This window comes from Sciurus carolinensis, chromosome 16 (assembly GCF_902686445.1).
Source record: "Sciurus carolinensis chromosome 16, mSciCar1.2, whole genome shotgun sequence".
Classification (NCBI taxonomy): domain Eukaryota; kingdom Metazoa; phylum Chordata; class Mammalia; order Rodentia; family Sciuridae; genus Sciurus; species Sciurus carolinensis.
This window is the reverse complement of record NC_062228.1, coordinates 56,251,011-56,273,865: the sequence shown is the minus strand read 5'-3', so window position 1 is coordinate 56,273,865 and position 22,855 is coordinate 56,251,011. Positions and strand designations below refer to the sequence as shown.

At 42.7% G+C, this 22,855-nt stretch overlaps 1 protein-coding gene across 1 annotated transcript in view; it reads right to left on the bottom strand.

Annotated features, from left to right (window-relative positions):
* Positions 1-396: 396 nt before the first annotated feature.
* The window catches only part of Sae1 (SUMO1 activating enzyme subunit 1), a 59,700-nt gene continuing 37,241 nt past the window's right edge, over positions 397-22,855 (bottom strand). The window contains exons 7-9 of the mRNA XM_047529186.1: positions 13,183-13,327; positions 7,144-7,213; positions 397-1,601 (exon numbers count right to left, since the gene is read on the bottom strand). Of these exons, the coding sequence (XP_047385142.1) occupies positions 1,509-1,601; positions 7,144-7,213; positions 13,183-13,327 (308 nt within the window). The 3' untranslated portion in view covers positions 397-1,508. The remainder of the gene's footprint in view (positions 1,602-7,143; positions 7,214-13,182; positions 13,328-22,855) is intronic.

Genomic DNA, 22,855 nt, shown 5'->3' with positions numbered 1-22,855 from the left:
CACACGTCACCAGGATTACAGGTATGTGCCACACCAAGCTGCTGCTTACCTTTCAAGTGGGGGCCACACATTCTTGCTTAGCACAAAGCTGCACAGAGAATCCAACAGAAGCATCTGCATCATCTATTTGACTTCGTTCTCATTATCATTACCAATTCTTGCCACTAAAACCAGCCAGCTGAATTATTCAACAGAAAACTGGGACCAGAAGCATCTACATGTCCTAGAATTTGAGCAAGCCAAGTGCTGATGCATTAACCAGGAATAGTGTGGTAGGAGTAGTGACAGAGGAGGAATCTGAGACACTCAAAGTGCATTAAGTGCTATTTCTTAAAAAGGCAATTGGCACAATCAGCCTGTCAGAAGTTTCTGAAGTGAAAGAAAACCACACAAACGCTAAGGCAAATAACTTTATTATCTTTCCTTATTAAAGAACCAAGGAACATGTAGAAAATATGTAAAACAGCCAAAGATACAATTCGGGGGGTAAATGAAGGACTGACACAGCCCTTAAATACAAGGATCTGTGCACACCAGTGATGGGTTCTGTGAGGGGCAGAATCTTTTACCTGCAGCCTAAGAATTCTGCTTGGACCCAGGTACTTGCCTTTTTATTTTTAAATTTTTGATTTTTTAAAAAACAGTACTGGGGACTGAACCCGGGGATGCTCTACCACTGAACTATAACCTGAGCCCTTTTTATTTTTATTTTTGACGCAGGGCCTCATGAAATTGCTGAGGCTGACATTGAACTTAATGATCCTCCTGCCTCAGCCTCCTGAGTTGCTGGGATTACAGGCCTGCACCACCATGCACAGCTTCAATCTACCTTTTTAAAATGAGCTCTTCTACTAATATTTAACTTGCACGAGAACTTGGTAACATTTCTTTCCTTCCAAAATCTAGGCTGGAACTTGCCTAATCCTAAACTAAAACTAAAGAACTGGACACCAAACACCACCTGTTGTTTTCATGATCTCAAACACTGGAGGAAGTACATTCTGCCTGTTGTTTTTTCTCTAAGGGCACCTGTCTGAATTTGGTACTGTGGTTCCACTGGAGTGTCCTGGGCCTCATTCCCCACCTGAAGTCATGCCCTTCTCTATATGACACCAGGTGGGGAACAAGGCTAAGAAGGTGGCAGGAGGTCCCATGAGGTCTGAGGTTCCTGCGAACTCACCAACAATGCCCTAGAGGACTGGCTGCGTTTCAGTAGGATGAGTAGACTGGGTGGTTTGAGGTGTCTGCCATGTGGGCAGCAGGCAGGCCTGTGGTGGCCAAAGGTCCCAAACTACTGGGAAGGTTATGTCCAGTCCCTGTGCCCCTGCCTAGCGACTGCTGGCGATGGAAGCAGCATATCTGCACACCTCCCTGTCTGCAGGAAATGCTCTGCATGAGCCCATGACTTCACTCTTCCCTGGTCTGGAGATGCCTTTGTGGAGGGAGGGGGAGGGGAATACATGTGGGCATGCTTCAGTCAATGTCTCTGGGGCTGCCAAGTCTTGGACTCACTTGGGACCCAGACACTCCACAATTCCATTCCCCTTCATGCCATCGAAAAAGAAGAAGTTGTTGTGAGGAGGGTCCCTCTGAGACAGAGCCTGCGGAGAAAAACAAAGATGGTTTAGCTCAAGTACTTTACCTACCTACCGACATATGTGCAGCACTGGGGACTGAACCCAGGGTCCCCTACAAATAGGTAAGTGCTGTACCACAGCTCAAGTACTTTAAAAGTGATAGAGGGGAAAAAAATAGCTCTAATAAACGAAATAAAATAAAGTGGATTAATTCCACTCCCCAGAGGTATTCTGGCAATGTCAGGAGGCAATTTTGATTGTCAAGTCTCTTTGCTTTGTCTCTTGCCAGCTATGTCCTTGGGTGGAACATTTAACTTCTGAATCTTACTTTTTCACCACATATAATAATAACAAGTATATAAAGCTAGAGATCTAAACAGATGATGTACCTCAAATACCTACAACAATGGCTGGCTTAGAGTAACACCTCCAGGCAATGACAAATAATTAAGACCATTCAACTAAGAAAGGCAGCAATGCACTGCAACACATCTTGGGCTGCAGACTTTGTAACCTGAAGGGACACATTTAACTGAAGAACACATAGATGCAGAAGGTGGCTCCTTCATGAGGACACAATGTGGCTGCTCGTCCACAGGCCAGGCCAGTACTGGAATATTGAAGGCTGAGGTGATGCCAGCCAGTCATGGAGGCCATCATCTTGTGGGTAAGAAAAAGCACTTTTTTTTGGTACTGGGGAGTGAATCCAGGGGAGCTCAACCACTAGGCAAATCCCCATCCCTATTTTGTATTTTGTTTAGAGATGGGGTCTCATTGAATTGCTCAGGGCCTCACTAAGTTGCTGAGGCTGGCTTTGAAATGATTCTCCTGCTTCAGCCTCCTGAGTTGCTGGGATTATAGGCATGTGCCACCATGTCCAGCGAAAAAGCACTTTTTTAAATGGAGTCATCAGGGCTGAGATTGTGGCTCAATGGTAGAGTGCTTGCCTTGCATGTGTGAGGCACTGGGTTTGATTCTCAGCACCACACATAAAGAGATGAATAAAATAAAGGTCCATCAACAACAACATAAAAATCAAAATAAATAAAATGAAATGGAGTTATGTCCTTGCAATCACATGCTGAGTCGTGTGTACATACTACATTCTTCTAAGAAAAGGGTTCATAGGTGATAGCAAAGCTTTAAAGAGGTGCTTAACCCAAAAAGGGTTGAAGCTTCTCCACAAGCTACCACTTAGAGAAGCAGATATCCACTCAGCAAGTTGCCAGTGCAGGGTTTTATGGTTCCCAGGAGCATGATGTTCACCATCCACAACAGAGGTGACCTCCTTGAGGAAGTCAGAACATCCTGAAAGGCTCCCCATCCCCTTTTTTTTCAGGGGAGAGAGACTGCTAGGGATTGAACCTGGACACTTAACCACTGAGTCACATCGCCAGCCCTTTTTAATTTTCTTTTTTTGAGCCTAAGTTGCTCAGGGCCTTGTTAAGTTGTCGAGGCTGGCTTTGAACTTAAGATCCTCCTACCTCAGCCTCCAGAACTGCTGCAATTACAGGCCTGAGGCACAGCAGTTGGCTCCAATGTCTCCTCTTGGAACTATGCACTATTCCCTGCACTGAGCACCCTTCCCATTTTGTTTCCTCAAACTATAAAATGGGGGTAATTACATTTATCAAGTGAATATCTGATTATTCAGCCAAGCAAAATTTGTTAAGCTTCTACTCCTTCCCAGGTATTGTGCTAGACAGACATTACAGATAATGAGGAGGTCCCTGCCCACAGGGAGATTTGATCAGAAAGAGATCTGCTTCTCTTGGATAGCATATAAAGGAGCAGATAAACAGCATCTGCCTGCTAGAATTTCTAGTAAGGATGAAATGTGACCAGCCTTGCAGTGTGTCTGGTACATAGTAAATTCTCAACTGTGAGCTGCTATTACTAATGGGGGCCAAGGGTCCTCTTTCAATAAGTATGGCAGGTGGAAAGGTCAAACACACCACACTTGGAATTCCTAGACCCTTGAACTAAGTTACAGAATAACAATGCTGGCCTTGAACTCCTGGGCTCAAGCAATCCTCCTGGTCCAGCCTCCTGAGCAGCTGGGACTACAGGCATGTGCCACCATGTCCAGGTCAATCGACAAATTTGCAATATTCCTCCCTTCAGCATCAGGGATAATAGGAAAGTGACACAATGCCTGCCTTGATTTGTTTTAACATGGAGCCTGGGATGGGCTGTGCTTTCACTATCACCTCTACCACTGTGGGGATGGAGACCTGCTATAGGGACGGGGGAAAGCAAGAATTATTTTTTAAAAAACTTTTTAGTGCTGCAGATCAAACCCAGGGCCTCATGCATGCTAGGCAAGAACTCTGTCACTGAGCTACTTTCACAGCCCTTGCAAGACATGACAGGACACTTGAATCTAAAGGATGTAACAAAGGAAGAACTGAAAGACAATTCCAAGGAGACAGACATTTACCTTTGCCCTCCAGTTCCTAATGTTTACTTGTCAGAGGTGGTAAGATGAGGGCCTCAGGTTGCAGGACCCTCTCCAGCTGGCTGAGGGCTGGAAAAATGGTCAGTGAGGGGGAGCAGTGGGGACAAGAGACTGGGGCCTGGGGTGAACCCAGGGCAAAAGGTAAAGTGCCTCCCAGCAGGACAGGGTAGGAGGAGATTCCAAACACACCCAGCAACCAAGAATGCAGAGTACTCTGGCTATCTGAGATAAACAGAAACAAGATGCTGGGTAACAGCTGTCCCCAGTAGGCAGGAAGGAGGGGGCAGCATTACAACTATGATGCACGGGAATCACTGCAAACAATGGGGCCAAAGCCACCTGCCCCCACATTCACTCTCTACCCCACATGAAGAACTCAGGGAGCAGCTTCCCAACAGCCCAGGCAGAAGCAAGGCTGGGGTGCAAGGGCAGTGCTCTGGGTGGGGTGCCATGGAGGGCAACACCTGAAGCCTGACTGAGTGCTGACGAGCAATCTCAGAAGCTAGACCTCTGGGTCCAAATTCTGGCTCCACCACCTCTATTTTTTTTAACATTGTTTTTAGTTGTAGATGGACATAACTTTATTTTATGTATGTATATATGTATGTATGTATGTATGTATGTATCTATCTATCTATCTATCTATCTATCTATCTATCTATCTATGGTGCCGAGGATTGAGCCCAGCACCGCACACGTGTAAAGCAAGAGCTCTACCACTGAGCCCCAGCCACAGCACCACCTCTTATCTTGGGCAAGAACCTCACCTGTTGGGACCTCAGTTCTTCCTTTATAAATCAGGGATCAGTGGGACACACTTGTAATCTCCACTACTCAGAAGGTTGAGGCAGGAGGATTCCACGTCTGAGGCCAGTTTGAGCAACCCAGTGAGACCTTGTCTCAAAATAAAAAGTGAAAAGGAGGTGCTGGACTGTGACTCAGTGGTAGAGTGCTCGCCTAGCACATGTGAGGCACTGGGTTCAACCAACCACCATGTAAAAATAAAATAAAGGTTATCACATCCAAAAAAAAAAAAAAAAAAATATATATATATATACATATATATATATTAAAACAACGGAAAGATTTGTGGATGTAGCTCTGTGGCAGAGTGCCCTGGGTTCAATCACCAGTACCATCTTTCCTAGGTAAATAAACAAATCAGGGATCACAACGGTTCCTGCCTTGCAGAACTGTTGCAAGATAAAACGAGATCGTACATGTAAAGAACATTTTTGTGTGTGTGGTTCACAGGGGGCTTTCAATAAATATTATCTATTATTATTAATGCCATTGTCATTCTAAGCTGAACAAAAATCTGTCCCATCTCCTGCACTCTTCCTTCCCTGCTATCTAAAGCCAGTCTCAGGACCCTTTTCGGTTTTGCCTTCTGGATAGCCAGCTCAAACCGAGATTTTTACACCCCACTGGGCTAAGCAGAAGGTGCAGTGAGAAAGCAGGTGTGGCCATGGCATACTTCTCTTCTCCCGCCTCTTATCTTCTCAGAACCAGACACAGAAGTAGACTGGATTTGGGCAAAGGATGAATCTAGTCCAGACAGAAAAGGAAAGAGAGCGGGGGAGGGAAAAGCACTACAGGAAGATACTGAAATTGTCCAACTGAACCCAATGTCTGTAGAGAAAATTCACAGACTCCAGGCCACAGTGGTGAGAGCTGGGGGCTGGGTCTACAAACTATCCTCTTAAGCTCAAATTTGACATGTACATAAACTGGGGAAATCATTTAGCCAGGCATAACTTTGTCCCATAAAAGAAAAGGACAAGCTGGGTGTGGTGGCACACAGCCATAATCCCAGGCACTTGGGTGGCTAAGACAAAAAGATCACAAGTTCAAGGCCAGCCCAGGCTGAGACCCCAACCAAAAAATGAAAAATTAGAGGGGTCTGGGGTTGGAGCCCAGAAGTAGAGCACTTGCCTAGCATGTGTTCAATCACCTGTAAGAGGGAAGGGAAGGAAAGGGAAGGAAAATCATCACTGGGCTGTGGCTGTAGCTCAGTGGTAGAGCACTTGGCTAGCATGTGCTTGATCCTCAGCACCACGTAAAACTGAATAAATAAAACAAAAGGATTGTGTCCATCTACAACTAAAAAAATTTTTAAAAAGAAAAATCATTAAAATCATTACTGCAAGTCCACTAACAGGCAAGAACCCACAAAAGGCAGTGGGGGGAGGGAGGACGACAAAAGTAGTGCTGCGATTGAACCCCAAGACTTCTGCATATTAAACATGCACTTTACTATTGAGCTAGATGCCCAGCCCCCAAAAAGGCAAATTTAAAATCACCAGACAAATACCAAGTCCCCGATGGAAATAAAATATACTTCCAGGTATGCTATAGTTTTTGCAACCCAAATAGTCTAGAGGAGATAAAAAGGTTGTACTAGTTATTGGCTGTGTGATCCCTTAGGAGATATTCCCTTCTGAGACAGACCATAACATCTAGCTAACATAGTTGTAGGTCACTCAGTAAACAGCTTCGTGGGGCTCCTGGCAAAGGGCGTTTGCTCCACCTTGATTTTCTTCCTTCTCTACAAATACCTGTGGTGCGTGGGTTAAAAAGAAGGGGCAGCTTTGGGATGGTGGTGTAGTTCAGTGGTAAAGTGCTTGCCTAGCATAAGTGAATGCCTGGGTTCTTTCCCCAGCACCACAATGTGCTGGGGGGTTTGATTTCATGGTAACATATGGAGGTTAGAGCACTGGTCTTGGAGTCCCTTTTTCTGGGCTTCAGTGTCCACCTCTTAAGTGAGGACCACAATGATACATACTGCACACAGTTGTGAGCAGCAGAACTGGCTACTACACTAAGCAGTAGATAACAGCAGACAGTTCTGAGACAGTCCTCAGAACTGGTTCTCTAGTGTCACATATACAAAGTCACCATGCCTATCTTCTGCTCCACTGTGACTTTTTTTGGTACCAGGGTCTGACCCTAGGGGCACTTAACCACTGAGTCACACCCCTACCCTCTTTTTTATTTTGACACAAGGTCTCACTAAGCTTCCAACTTGCAATCTTTCTGTCTCAGCCTCTAAAGTCATGGGGATAATAGGCATGTGCCACCATGCCTGGCTCCATTTTGACTTTTTACCTTCACAATTTCCTGTGCCAAGATCCCTCCAACCACCGCACATACTGGGGCCATCTCGGAGAAGCAGTACCTAAAAAGAGAGGACAAGTGAAATGCAGCTCTGGGGAACAGGAGTGCTGACTTGACATCTGGAAGTGTGCAGAAGTGGGCCCTCCTGAATATGAACATCTATCAGGAGGAACCCATTTCAGACAACAGTGTTAATGCTGGCATCTAGGCATGAAAGTTAAATCTGGTCCAGGGGGTCATAAATGGCTGGGAAAGACCTCTGAACTTTGGTAAGTAGGAATTCTTTCATACTTTATTTATTTTTTTTAAGTTAAAGGAAAGACTATATCTGTGCTTCCTAAAAATAAGGTCTTATATAAATATATTTCAGTGCCCTGGTCACATTCTCGCAATTCTCCTCTTACCATAATGGACAGTGGGTTCTATATGCTACTCCCAAACAAATGTCAGGGACGAGGCCTGTGTTAACATGTAGGAAGCATGGGAAATTTGGGGCCTGAAATTAAGGCACAAGGCAAAATAAAGTCTTCACAACCCACACAGACACCAGCACTTCTGGGACAGGATGAGGCATCCAGAGGACAACTTCTAGCTAATACTGTCACTTGCAGCTTGAAATCACCCATCCTGGAGATCAGAACACACTCACCTATACCTCCCCAAAGGAAGCAGTTCCTACTCATCAACACAAAGGTATTTAATTAACTAAGAAAACCTAGACATGGACAAGTTAAAGGAACCACCCTACCACCAGGAGACCACCTTCGCCCTTTCTACTTAGTTGCATAATCCTTCTAGACACTTAAAAAATTACATGTCCAAACATTTATAATTTTAAACCCAAATATCAACATATTGATGTATATTTAAGCTGTTCAACACTGCAATCATCTATTTTGATACAGCTATACAAAAAAGGCAAAGTTTCCAATAATCTCAGCAATTTGGGAGGCTGAAGCAAGAAGATCACAAATTGGAGGCCAGACTCAGCAACATAGTGAGATCCTGTCTCAACACAAAATTTTAAAAAGGTTGGGGTATAGCTCAGTGGTTAAGCTGCTTACCTAGCATGTGTGAGGCACTGGGTTCAATCCACACTTGAACAAAACAAAAACATCTCAATGAGACAAAACAAAACATTACTACGAGAAAGAGAAATCTAGAATGTAGATAAGACAACCAGCCTGAACTCTTCTAAAAGAGAAAAAGTACCAGATAAAAAATATTTTTGGACTTACAAGCCATATGGTCTCTTTTACAACTTTTTAAGTCCACTGTAGCACAACTGCTGTAATAGATAATATGCAAATAATGTGCTAATAAAACTATTTACAAAAACAGGTGGCCAGACAGTTTTCAATCTATATTCTGGATTAAGAGATAAAAGAACCATATGCAACAGTGGGACTTTTTGGTACCATGGACTGAACCCAGGGGCAATCAATTAACCACTGGGTCACACCCCCAACCCTTTTTATTTTGTATTTTGAGACGGGGTCTCACTAATTTGCTAAGGGCCTCAAAAAGTTACTGAGGCTGGCCTTGAACTAGTGATCCTCATGCCCCAGCCTCCTGTGGTTGGGATTACACGCATGCCCCACCATGCCTGGTCCAAGGCAACATTTTAAAGACCCTTGTATTTCTTTTTTTGGTTATGTTTTGTTTTAGATACTGGGGATTGAACTCAGGAGCACTCTACCACTGAGCTATATTCCTAGCCCTTTTTATGTTTTATTTTCAGACAGGGTCTCTAAATTGCTAAGGCTAGCTTTGAGTTTATGCCTCCAGAGTTGCTAAGATTATAGGCATGTGCCACCATGCCCACCTCCTTCATACATATTTCCAAAGTGCTTCTTGAGAGCTCATACCTTTTTCAATTCTTCTGTCAACAAATATTATGAGTAATTTTTTTTTAATCTACAAAGGATTTTGTTCATTTGACATGATACAATATGATACATATGATACAATTATGGCATCAAATAGTCAATGGTTTTCTTCAGGTAATGGAATTATGAGTGACTTCAATTTTTGATTATTTTATACCATCTGATTTCTCCATAATGAACTGGCATGTTATTTATGTAAATTTTCTTGTTTATGTTTGTCTTATGGTTTATGGTGCTAGGGACTGAACCCAGGGCTTTTTGCGTACTAGGAAAGCATTCTACCACTGATCTATAGTCCCAGGGCTACCTACACAATTAAAAAAATTTTTGTCTTAAAGTTGTCAATGGACCTTTATTTTATTTATTTATATGCAGTGCTGAGAATTGAATCCAGTGCCACACACATGCCATGTAAGTGCTGAGCCACAACCCCAGCCCAATAATCTTAAAACCAGTAAGTTGGGGTGAGGATATAGCACAATGGTAGAATATATGCTTAGCATATGCGAGGCCTTAGGTTCCATCTTTATCACCAAAACACCCAAAAAACAAACAAATAAAATGCTAAACAAATTCACAAATACTATATGATTTCAATTATATGAAGTATCTAGAACAATCAAGGTACTGGTAGGGAAGGGGGAGAATAAGCAGTTAATGGTGAATGTACTTAACACTAATAAACTATACACTGAAAAATGGTTAAAACAGGGTTGGGGATACATGTGGCTCAGTGGCAGAGCATGTGCTTATTAGCATCCTTGAGGCCCTGGGCTCAATCCCCAGCACTACCAAAAACAAAAAAACTGTAACGGTTAATTTTGCTATATACACATCTTACTACAATAAAAAAGTATTTTCAAAATATACTACAAACATGTTATATATGAAATTTATGAATGTTTAAAGTGATTATCCATAAACAACTTTCATTATTATTATTTTATGGTACTGGGGATCAAAGCAGTGCTTTAAGCACTGAGCTGTATCCCCTGATGTTAATTTATTTTGATACAAGGTCTCACTAAGTTGCCACACACAACTTTGGTGGCTTTATAATCTTTGGTTCAGTCTCCTGAGTAGTTGGAATTATAGGCATGTACTACCACGTCCAGTGAAAAAACTGGAACCAATTTAAATAACCACCAATAAGTATTGGTTAAGTTAATGATCATATATCTACACATTGTACCTTTATAAAATACAAGTGACACGCTTCCGGGTTTATTAACATAAACAGCTCTATGATATGATGGGGAAAGGCTATCAAAGAGTACAGACAGTAATGATCCATTCTGATATTAAAAAAGAGAAAATATATTAAAAAAAAAAAGAAAATTTGTGAGCCTAGACCCTGAAGTGTTAACAGTGGCTAGAATTGTGGATAGTCCTTTTTTTCCATGTTCTATTTTCTAGAAATGGGCATCTGTTACTTTCATAATCAGAAAAGCAATCAAGCTCTCTGAAAAGAGAATAACATAACACGAAGGAGACTGCCAGAAAGATCAGAGATGAAGGAAACAGAGACTTGTGCACAGTTCTCCCTGCTCAGCAGCAGCACTGGGCAATTTGTGAGGGCGGCTCAGCTGTGAGGCAGTGGCTCATTTCCTTGCCAGCACCCCCATCACATCTCAGGCTGTCTCACCTCATGCCTGGAGACAGGTTTCAAGAGGCCACTAAACACCTCTTACTTAGAAAGCAATAGAGTGGGAGCGCTCAACGCACGACATCTAGATAGAGCTTTGTCTTTTGGTAGCATGAGTTGAACCCATGGGCTTTACCACTGAGCTATATCCCCAATACTTCTGAGACAGGGACTTGATAAATTGCCATGACTGGCCTTGAATTTGTGATCCTTCTGTCTCAGCCTCTCAATTTGCTGGGATTACAAGTGTGTACCACCACACTCATAGAAACCTAGACATGGGAAAGCAGTTTCCATGAAGTAGGTAGGCAAGGAAAGAAAACACGGGGGCAAAAATTCCCCATCAGCAGCTCACTAGGTTGTGGCTTGTCTCTTGGGAAGCAGGGCCTTTGAAGAACTCTGCTGGCTGGCAACACAAAGTCAGACCGCTTGCCACTTCAAGTGCCCATAGTAGTCCCTTAGCCGTACTCCTCACAGCTCAGCATGAGGCACTGGGTGTGCTGGGCTGCCTCAGCCTATCACTGACTTCCTGGGTGTATCCATTTGAACTGAAGCCCTGTGTGACTCAGTACCCCTCCTTCTGTGAAGCACAGAGTAGGCTTCTCTCCATGTTTCTTAATCATCAGTTCTTCCTCCATTACGAGATGTGTGTCTGGCTGAGTTAGTGTGAGACAGAGTTAGTGTGGCCTGCAGTGCCATCAGCCCTGACCACACAATGCCAACGCTGCAGAAACACCTTATGTAGACCGCTGTCCAGTTTTTACACAATAGCTTTTTTGTTCAGGACTCTGCAGGTAGTTCTAGAAAGGAAGACAACTGACTTTATTGTTGAGAAGAAACCAAAGTTCTATGTTGCTATCAGAAGGTAGCAGGTGTGGTGAGACCTGGAGTAGCATCTTGGTTGGCTACTTATTAAAACCTCAGGCAAGAGACTACCTGTTTGAGTTCATATCTTCACTTAAAATACTGGGGAAATAAATAATAACATACAATTTAATAGACTGGTGAGATAGTTAAATGCAGTTGGGTAGTAGGTAAAGCACAGAAAGTCTTCAATATCAGATGCTACTGTTATTAGCTACAGAAACTTGGACTAGTCACTTAACTTCTTTGAGCTTTGGTTTCCACACCTATAAAATGAATTGTCAAGAAGACTGAGAGAGACAGTGCATAAAAGCAACTACTAATGCCTGGAGTATAACAGCTGCTCAATAAACTGTAATGGGTGACAGCTATCAGCACTAGTACTACAATCCAGGGGCACAGCAAAGCCGTTGACGAAATTCCCAGAGACAGAATTGAATGGAAGGAGTTCATGACTTAGCCACCATGTGACCTTCTCTAACCAAATTCCAAGCCTGACTTTATGTGAGACAAAGACTGTTGACCTAAGGTGAAAGCAACCCAGTGCCCAAGGGTCAGGATACTGAGAACATGGATATCTTGGGTGGTGGACACACAAACTGACAGACTAGAATGGAGGTCAAAGTGGCAATGTCTACCAATGAATTGCACCTTTGGACCCGGCAAGTTCCTTTCTACTCACTGATCCTGCAGTTGTACCCGCACACAAGGTAGCCCACAGTGTAGGATATAAGGTGCCACACTGAAGCATCATTTGACAACAAAACCATTAACCCAACTCTGACAAGTAGGTGATTAGTTCAATAAAACTATATTTCTCCATGTGCTCCAATCCTTTAGCACTGTGGAAAAGAGGGAGGAAATTATGCATTGATCTGGAAATGTTTCCCAAAAGATAAATGTATAGTGAAAATCAAGTGCATAATACTGTTACAACATTTTATGCTGCCTTAATTTTCAAACCATGTAAATAGAGTTTTACATATTGTCAAAACCAGAACCTGGGGCTGGGGATATAGCTCAGTTGGTAGAGTGCTTGCCTCACATGCACAAGGTCCTGGGTTCAATCCCTAGCACCGCAAAAAAAAAAAAACCAGAACCTGCGGAGCTGGGCATGGTGGCACATGCCTGTAATCCCAGCAGTTCAGGAGGTTGAGAAATGAGGATCACGAGTCCAAAGCCAGTCTCAGCAACAGCAAGGCACCAAGCAATTCAGTGAGACCCTGTTGCTAAATAAAATACAAATTAGGGCTGGGGATGTGGCTCAGTGGTTGAGTGCCCCTGAGTTCAACCCCTGGAACCAAAAAACAAAAAACAGAACCTGCAGGGCCAGGGATGTGGCTCAGTAGTAGAGCGTTTGCCTAGCATGCATGAGAAGAGTTCAACCCCCAGTATTATTAAAAGAAAAAAAGAAAAACAAAAACAAAATAGAACATGCGCCTCCTCTTTTACTTTTCATCTACTATTACACCAGTGGAAAGGCAGAGGCCTGCAGAAGTTAGGAGGACATGGCACAGGGAGCTTTCTCTAAGGCTTTGGGTCTCTATAAAGATATCTCCCCCAAATTAAAGCGAACACTGAAAACAGGTGTTTCTCCACCTGGGCTAAACTTCGATAAATATTGAGACAAACCTGACAAAGTCGTCGGGAAGCAGGTCAGGACTAACACCCAGTGAGTCAAGCACATCATTTCGTATCTGAAGCAGCAACTCAGAATCTTCCCCGTAAGTATCAGAACTAGGATCTCTTCCTTTATCTGTGCGGAATTTCAGGAGCACTGGTAAAAGGGAAAACAAGAGTTTATACAAACAGTCTTCACATAGTGAACATTTATGGATCACAAATATCAAAAAAAGTCTTTTTTCTAAGAGGAAGTAGTAAATGTTGGCCATGTGGGCTGATGGGTAGGGGCTGAGCATTCTCTCCTTGGCTACCCCCTAGTGTGCCTCTCCACACCCCCAACACATTAAAAAATACCCATAGCTGCACCTCAGAAGATGGCTACAGAGATGAACGACGGGGAGGTAGTATGAGATACCTGGAAGAGGAGTGCCAAGAAAAACAACAGAGGAAGCAGAAACGAGTTGATCTTATTTGCTCATTATATATTCAAAGATCCCAGGCCCTTTTTTTTTTTTTTGCGGTGCTGGGGATTGAACCCAGGGCCTTGTGCTTGCAAGGCAAGCATTCTACCAACTGAGCTATATCCCCAGCCCCAGGCCATCCTGATTTATCTCTTGTACCTGGCTTTATGATACGCAGTGGGGGGTGGGCGTGGGGGTTTAAACCCAGGGATGCTTAAACTCTGAGCCATCTCCCCAGCCCTTTTTGCTTTTCATTTTCAGACATGGTCTTGTTAAGTTGCTTAAGGCCTCATTAAGTTGTTGAGTCTGGCCTTGAACTTGTGATCCTCCTGCCTTAGCTTCCCAGGTCACTGGGATTACAGACATGTGCCACTGTGCCCGGCTCCCCTTTCCAAATGAAGTATGCTGGATATCTCTACAATTTTGTTCACATGACTGAAGAACCTGGAAAAGTTGTTACTGCTATTGATGCATAACATACTGCTGTTATTGATCTTTTTATATAAATATAATACATGTATACATATATATAAAATTTGAATTTTATATATACTTTGGAGAAAGTATCCCAAGTTTACCATCTTGAGCTGGCATTGTACAGAAATGAACTGGAATGTTAAACTGAGGGTTTTTTTTTTTTTTTCACTTGTACAAAGGTAACACTGTATTAAATATGTAAATATTATCTACATGGGTTTGATTACAGAATAAAGCATTCTCCAAATAATGAAAAAAAAAAAAAAATGTGGGCCAAGTAAAAGGTAATACACTGCATTTATCCAACAAATACAGTCAGAAAGGCATCCAAATAATTGAAAAGGAAAATAAACTTACTGCAACAAGTGCTACTACAGTACAATAGGGTATGACAGTATAAGGGGGTCTGACATCATTTGTAGGGTGGTGTTAAGCCGAGGCTTCCCTGAAGATACAACAAGTGAGTTCTGCATATGGAGAAGCTTCCAGCAGAGGGGAAAGGCCCTATTATGACCAAAGGAGAGATCAGGAGTGGGAGGCCTACATTCTAGGCATCAGTTCAAAGGGCTGCCTTCAGTCAGAAAGGTCAGGCAGATACTTAGACTCATTAGGCAGACAGGTCTTACAAACAGAACCTCCCTTAATACAAAAACTGTCAAACCTCTAGAAATGGATGTTTAATTTTGGTTGTGAACCAGAGGAAAGTTTCCAGTGATGGCATTGAATAAGAGCTACTATGTAAGGAGACCCCAACAAGGCTAGAACTTGCAGTCCAAGCAAAACAACATAGACAGGAGCAGGATACAGATGATTTCAATGCAAGCATCTCCCACCACTGCACCTTGTCTCATGTCCCCTGTATGCTGGGTACACAGGCATTCTGTGTGCTCCCCAAGGTAGGGGTCAGCTGGCTGAGTGCCTCATCCCCAAGGCAACACTTCCTCCTGTAATCAAAAGGCTATTTCAGAGTGGATGTGGAGGCATGGCCCTAGGTGTTCTGCACTTCATAACTATTGCTCTCTTTTTCAAGGACACAACTTCGGGAACCCTCACTACTTCCTGAACACTTGGCAGCCAATTCAAATCCAATTTGGATCCTGGTCAATACTGTTCCACCATCATCCATTTACCTTCTGACTCTGCAGATAAACTGGTGATATCCCAATTTGCAGTTACAAATACACTGAAATGGGGCTGCAGCTATAGCTCAGTGGTAGAGAGCTTGCCTAGCATGTGTGAGGCACAGGTTAGACTCTCAGCACTGCATACAAATAAAGTCCACTGACAACAAAAATATAGGGCTGGGATGTGGCTCAGTGGTTGAGTGCCCCTGAGTTCAAACCCTGGCAAATAAGTAAGTAAGCAAGTAAGTAAGTAAATAAATAAATAAATAAATAAAAGAAAGTTTAAAAAATTCACTTAAGTAAGCATTTGGGGACTAGGTAGAGAAAAGATTGCAGAGGTGACAGTTATTCCATTTATAGCAAGACTTTTCCAGCATTGTCCCATTAAACAAAGACCTCCAGAAATCTGCTAGTCCAGCCAAACCAGAATACTCCAGTTGACTGTGAGAATGCCAGCTGCTATCTGTCAGGGACTCCTCAGAGGCAATGACACAGCATGGGTATCACTGCTGCCTGAGCAGATGACAGAGGCAATGCCCAGCCTGTTCTGTTTGTACCACACAATCCTAGGCACAAGGGCTTAATGAAAATTTTGTGGAAACCAAGTGAGGATGCTTGCTTTCAATCTTCCAGGATGACAGCAGTAGGAGCCCCAGGCTGGGGCTCCCATAAGGATTCTCTCATTTCTGGGTCACTGGGACAGAAATATTAACTGTCATGAGGGACAAGGATATGTAAATTTTTTTTCAGCCTTCACCACAAAACTTTTCAATTTTTAGTTACAAAGTATAGCTCCAGGAACCAGGTGTGGTAGTGCACGCCTATAATTCCAGGAACTCAGGAGGCTAAGGCAGGAGGACTACAAGTTTGAAGCCGGCCTCAGTATTCAGCAAGGCTCTAAGCAACTTAGAAACATACTGTCTCAAAATAAAAATAAATAAATAAATACATAAGTAAATAATAACGATTGTGCATATGTCTCAGTGATTAGGTAACCCTGGTTCCAATCCTTGGCATACAAAACAACAACACAGCTCTGGGAGCAAAGCCCAAACTGTTACAGGACCTGTTTTATACTGTACACCATGCTAAATATGTTTCAAGTATGAATACTCAGTTCATCTTCATAACAACCCATGAGATCAGTAAGCACCATCACATACCTTATAGATAAGGAAATTCAAGTTCAGAGACATTAAGTGACTGCTTACTGTAATTACTAAGAAGTAGTAGAGCAGAAATGTAAACTCAAATCTGCCTTTTTCCATTAGGGAATATAGCACCACAGATATCAGTGGTCCAGCTCTTTGTTCCCCAGCTCAGAAGGACCCTCATATGAACACACTTTTGTGAGATGCATTTTCCAGATTGACCAGAACTCTCACAATGGGTGCATTGAAAGTACTAGTTCAGTAGCTGTGCAGTGGAGGTGACAGTGACATAAAACCTTGCCCGTCAATCTTCAGAGAGTAAGACCAGCTTCATTCAAAAAGAAAGAAGATGGCACTAAGAGAAAGGGACAAGGGAACCAGCAGTGGCCGCATTGATTCTCTAGGCCCCTGGCCTCTTCCTGATGCAGTCTGTGTGGATGAGGGCCGGCAGGCTGGCACCAACCACATACCTCACTGACCACATCTAAAGTGCTCTCAAGGGCCACTGGGAAGGGGGCCAGTCGTCAGGCCACTTATTTGCAGTAAAGCAAACAGAAGCTGTCTTCTTCATTTTTTTTTTTTGAATGCTGGCTCTCCAGTTAGCAGGGGTGGTGGGGGCAGGAAGAAACCCATGTTCTAGAGGTATAGCAGTCCCAGAACTGACCCTAGCCCCTGGTAAGTTCCTGTTTATTAAATTCTCCTTTGTCCCGTTTTCTGCAGCTCCCTAACAGCCAGACACATACAAATCACTGATGAGTCTGCATTTCTGACCAGCACCTCCCCACCAGTCTACAGATCATAAACCCATTCCGTTAAGATCAAACATTGTCAAGGATGGAAAGGAAGCTCTGCCAAAAGATGACTCATCAAATCATATCCAAACACTGCACAAAATTAGAGTTCCAAACTTGATTAACATCATCTGAACCTTTTAATTAACTCAGGCTGTTGGAAGTCCAGGGGGATGACATTCATTGCTGGAGATGGGTATGTCTTTGCTTAAGTTCAGGACTTGCCCATGTAATGGAGAAGGCAAACTTGGAAAACAAGAAAAAAAGCACCTTTTCACATATGTACTGTATGTACATGAATATGTTACCACCTTTGCAAAACTGTTCAAACACATTGATATTTGATCAAAATCCAGAATAGCAGACTAGTGCTACAACAGGATTTGGGATGGCAATATTAATAATCACTGTTTCTTTCTATAAACTTTAAATATGTGACCATAGGGATAGGGCTGCAACTCTGACACAGCTTGTACCTAGCAGGCACCAGCTCCTAGGTGCCATTGAAGCACCACAAAAAAACCATTACGTTGATTATATTCAACGTAATAAAAAAGCTACATGCAAAAAAAACATTTTAACAGGAAAAAAAAAAAATAACTGTTATGAATTAGCCCTTAATACAACTGCTACACTCCAAAATGGCTCAGTTTAGGTGGGCAAAATGCTGAACCTCTACTGAAAGCTCATTTACCTGACTGAAGCTTAATGTTTTTCTGGCTAGACACCTTTGCTTGGATCTTTCTGCCCTTACTTTGCCCAGCTGGTTCAAGTAGTGAGGACTCATTATTTTTAGAAACAGTCTGGAAATACATTCCACTCTAGGTCAGGCACAGTGGAACACACCTGTAATCTGAGTGATGAGAGGCTGAGGCAGAAGGATCACAAGTTTGAGGACAGCCTCAGCAATTTAGTGAAGCCCTAAGCAACGTAGTAACACCCGCTCTCAAAATAAAAAATAAATTGTGGCTCAGTGGTGGAGTGCTTCCCTAGCACGTGTGAGGAACTGGGTTTGACTCTTAGCACTGCAGATAAATAAAATGAAAAAAAGAAAGGTCCATCAACAACTAAATAAATAAATAAAGTTAAAAAAATAAAATAAAGGTATTATGCCCACCTACAACTACAAAAATATTTTTTAAATTTAAAAAAATGTATATTTTTTAGATGTTAATGGATCTTTATTTTATTCATTTATTTATATGTGGTGCTGAGAATTGAACCCAGTGCCTCATACGTGCTAGGAAAGCACTCTATCACTGAGCCACAATCCCAGTCCTTACAAAAATATTTTAAAAAACAAAAATAAAAAACCAAACAGGGCTGGGGTACAAAAACAAAGAAAGAAAGGAAAACCCCAAGAACACTTACCCATTGGGGTTTAAGGATGAAGTGAATGAATCTGTGTAAAGCGCTGAGGGCAGAGCCTGGCACAGGGGGAGCACCTCATAAATGACAATTTTCTAGCCCCGTCGCTACTCTCGCATTAATTGTCCACAAACCCAGCGCGTGCACCCTGAAGAAGTCACTCATTTAGCTGTAGTACCACTGATATGGCTGTGAGCTGTAGACATGACACTGAACTCTCTCTCAATGCCCTGTGCAACCCCGGGTGCAGAATCATAGGTCCAGACAACTGGCCGTACTGCACACCTACCACAGGACTTCCCCAGAGGAGGCTTTTAAAAAATATCTGCTATACAAGAAGCCTTGACATTTGGGGAGTAAAGAAAAAGCAGGAAAGCGGGTACACAGTAAAGTGACATAAGAAGGTCTTCACAAATCCACATCAGGCTGATCTTTTTTCAAGATACTCAGAATGGGGGCTGGGGAGATAGCTCAGTTGGTAGTGCTTGCCTTGTAAGCACAAGGCCCTGGGTTCGATCCCCAGCCCCGCCAAAAAAAAAAAAAAAAAAAAAAAAAAAGATACTCAGAATGGTTCTGTTTCTTATCCAGTATTAATGTGGTAATCATGGAACCAGTAAGAAAAAGAAGAGACACACACATCTACCCTCAAGAGGAAAACAAGAAAGAAATCCTACTTTCAGAGTTGCATATGAGAGCCAAAGGTGAGAAGAGTGGACGGATATGAAGCTCCAAAGCAAGATCAAGTTGGGCAGGGATGACAAGGACATTTCATCAAAGTCACTAGGAATCTGACTCTCAGCCTCTTCCATTCACAGCATTGGATTCTCTGCTCAGTTCAGCTTCCCATTACTTGTTTACCTCACTTCATTTTCCTGTTCAACACAGAAACGTAGAAGTACGCGTGCACATGTTACAGCACAAATGTTTCCTGAGCACCTATTCTAACCCCAAACGATGCTGAAGACCCACAAGAGACCCAGAGCCCAAGTCCCTGCTCTCACACATGGAGCTCATGATTACAGACTGCACACTCATAAATCCCTGGTTGTCACCAGGGCCACAAAGTACTTTGATCTCTTTTTCTAGGAAATTCACCTCCTTGGCCTCCCCCAAGACCTACTACTGTATAAGGTCCCTTTTTGAGCCCTACCTACCTGCTACAGTTTAGATAACTGTCCCTAGAAAGCTCATGTGATAAAGGGTTGGTCACTGAGGGCACACCCTTGAAGGGGATTACGGAACACTGATTCCTTCCATTTCATCTCTTTTGGTTCCTGGTCATGAAGTGATTCTGCTACATCACGTACTCCACGACGTATGGCCTCATAACAGGCCCAGCAGCAACGAGGTCAACCTATTGTGCACTGGAATGTCCAAAACTGGGAGTTAAACTAAACCTTTTCTAGTTATAAGCTGACTGTCTTGGGGCATTTGTTTCAGTTATGAAAAGCGGGCTAACATCCCACACTTTCACCTGTTCAGTGAAACTTAGTTGATGACCTCATCATTCACCAGCTTAAGACAAAGAAAGACAATGACTCTCTCCTTACTTCCATCTCATTCTTTCCTGAAAAAATGTTGAGGAAGCCAGATGAAAGTTGTTTATGGGGAAAAAGGAGAGTACTAATTTTCAAAAAAAATGATATCAAAACAAGATGCCATTTTTTGTCTAACAAAATTAAAGACTGAGATTACTCAGAGGTAACTGCACCCTCACCCAGAGTTGAGGGGTACAAAAATGAACCACGTGGAAATGTGGTATTAAGGATTTTTGCAAAAAGTCATGGAACTTGACCAGAGATTGAATAATGCACAAATGTTCACAGCCATGCTACTTATCACAGAAAATGTAGAAATAATCTCATGTTCAATAGTAGAATAATAGAGGAAAAATATGTAATATAGAATATACAGATTATGGTTAAGCAGTTTTTAAAAATATATGTAAATATATTTAATATACTTAGTTTTTTTTTTTTTTTGGGGGGGGTGCTGGGGCCAGAGCCTTGTGCTTGTGAGGCAAGCACTCTACCAACTGAGCTATCTCCCCAGCCCCTATTTAGATGTTGATAGACCTTTTTTTATTCATTTTATTTATATGTGGTGCTAAGAATTGAACCCAGTGCCTCACACATGCTAGGCAAGAGTTCTACCACTGAGCCACAACCCCAGCCTTGTTAAGCAGTTTTAGTCACCTTTATTCCCCAACACTTAGGTTAGATTACACCACACACACTTATATTCAAAATAAGCTCTACTATGTAAATTATGAAAGAATGAGGGAGGTACAACTGTTACTATCCTCATTTTGAAGATGTGAAAATGAAGCTTGGGGGGTGCTCATGGCACAATGAACTCAGGAGTTACTACATAGCCAAGAATGCTGGCGCATGCTGGTTTCCCAGAAACTAGAGAGGCTGAAGCAGGAGGATCACAAGTTCAAGGCCAGCCTCAGCAGTTTAGAAAGACTGTCTCAAAGCAGGGAGGAGCTGGAGATGTAGCTCAGTGTTAAGACTGCTCCTGGATTCAATTCACAGCACCACTCCCACAACGGAAAACAAAAAGAAAATAAAATCACTTTAAATGACTTGGCTTTCTTACCTCTGAGCACACCAATTTACAATTTAAAATAACAAACCTCACATTCAGGCTCTAGAAGAGCCAAATATTTTATTCTTCCCCTTAAAAAAATGTCAAACGAGCTGGGGATATAGCTCAGTTTGTAGAGTGCTTGCCTCACAAGCACAAGCACAAGGCCCTGGGTTCAATCACCAGAACCACCAAAAAAAAAAAAAAAAAAAAAAAAAGTCAAGCAATTTCAGGACTTCACACTTTTTTTTTTTTTTTTTTTTTTTTTTTGGGTGGTGGTACTGGTAACTAAACCCAGGGCCTCATCAAGCTGCTGAGGCTGACTTGTTAATAAATCCCTGCCTCTACCTCCCGAGCAACTGGGATTACAGGCATGAGCCAGTCCATACAGCTTGACTTTCACCTTTAATGGGGACACTAGAACAAGTGAAAAAAGATCGCAATTTATAAGAAAGAAAGACCCAAAAAATATAGAGGCAAATTATATAGAAGTATAACATACCAGGGACCCCCTTTTGCATGACCTTTTATTTAAGCTTTACTAACTGCACCCTCCAGTCACAGAGCTATTCTGACAGAGCCCTCTACATTCAGAGCACCCTGCCTGGTCACAAGCAGCAGGGAAAGAGGGTCTTTTCTCTAGTCCAGCACTTGAGTGGCACATGACCTTGACTCTGGGCATCTGCTGCTCTCTGCCAACCGCTCTTGAGGAGGGAAGATGGCACAGGACATTCCCGTGACTGTTGTCTGACAGAGAAAAGATGTGAGGCTTTCAACAAGACTTGCAGCTGGGCCCTAGGGCCTGTGAGCAGCTCAAACATAAACAGATGCTGGGGCTGGGGTTGGGGCCTGCAAAGAAGGGAACAAAACAAGGCAGGTTGCTGACAATGTGACCCATTATTTGACTCTGATCTCCATGGGTCTCAGTTTCCCTTTTGCAAAAGTAGAATAAGATAATGTCCCAGAGTTCCTGTGAAGTTCAGATGAAATAATGGTCATAACATAGTATTATTAACACTTATAATTAAAGTCACATTGAGCACTTTGTTGGGTCATGTTTAAACACATGCTCTGGGATGATCACTTGGGCACAGGTTTTGATTCTAATGCTTCCTGGGTGAGATGACCCTGGATAAATGACTCAGCCTCTCCAAGACTCAATTTCTTTGTGTGAAAATAGAACACAATCTGATCTTATGCAGGTGTACTTAACGCTGTGATCAGGATGCATGTGAAGCACATAACCAGTAATTAACATAATGTACCTGGCCTCAAGTCTTAGGGCACTTCGAGGGAGACTTGGTGTTTGGCCTATTTTTCAGATGAAATAGGAAGTTGGATACTAACCAGCCTGTCCTTTTACCAGGTTGCACTTGCTGACATCTGTAAAGTATCAAAGCGTGCTTATGGGTCACCTCTGCCCTTGCCCTCACCTCTCCTCTCTCTGCAAGGCAGTGCCTTCTTCCTTCCTTCCTGCACTGTCTACCACTAATACCATAGTGGTATACACACACACACACCACTTTTTTTCCTTCTCCCTACGAATTATTTTTCAACATTGTGGTCATGACAACAGCAAAGAAACAAGCAATCAGCTGCCGCTGCTCCATCATTGGAAACCATTTCCCTATGTCTGGCTGTCTTGTCCTCAGCAGTTCTTGTCATGGGTTGACACCTAAAACCCATCGGGGAACATCATGCCCCAAAAGTAATGGCTGTCT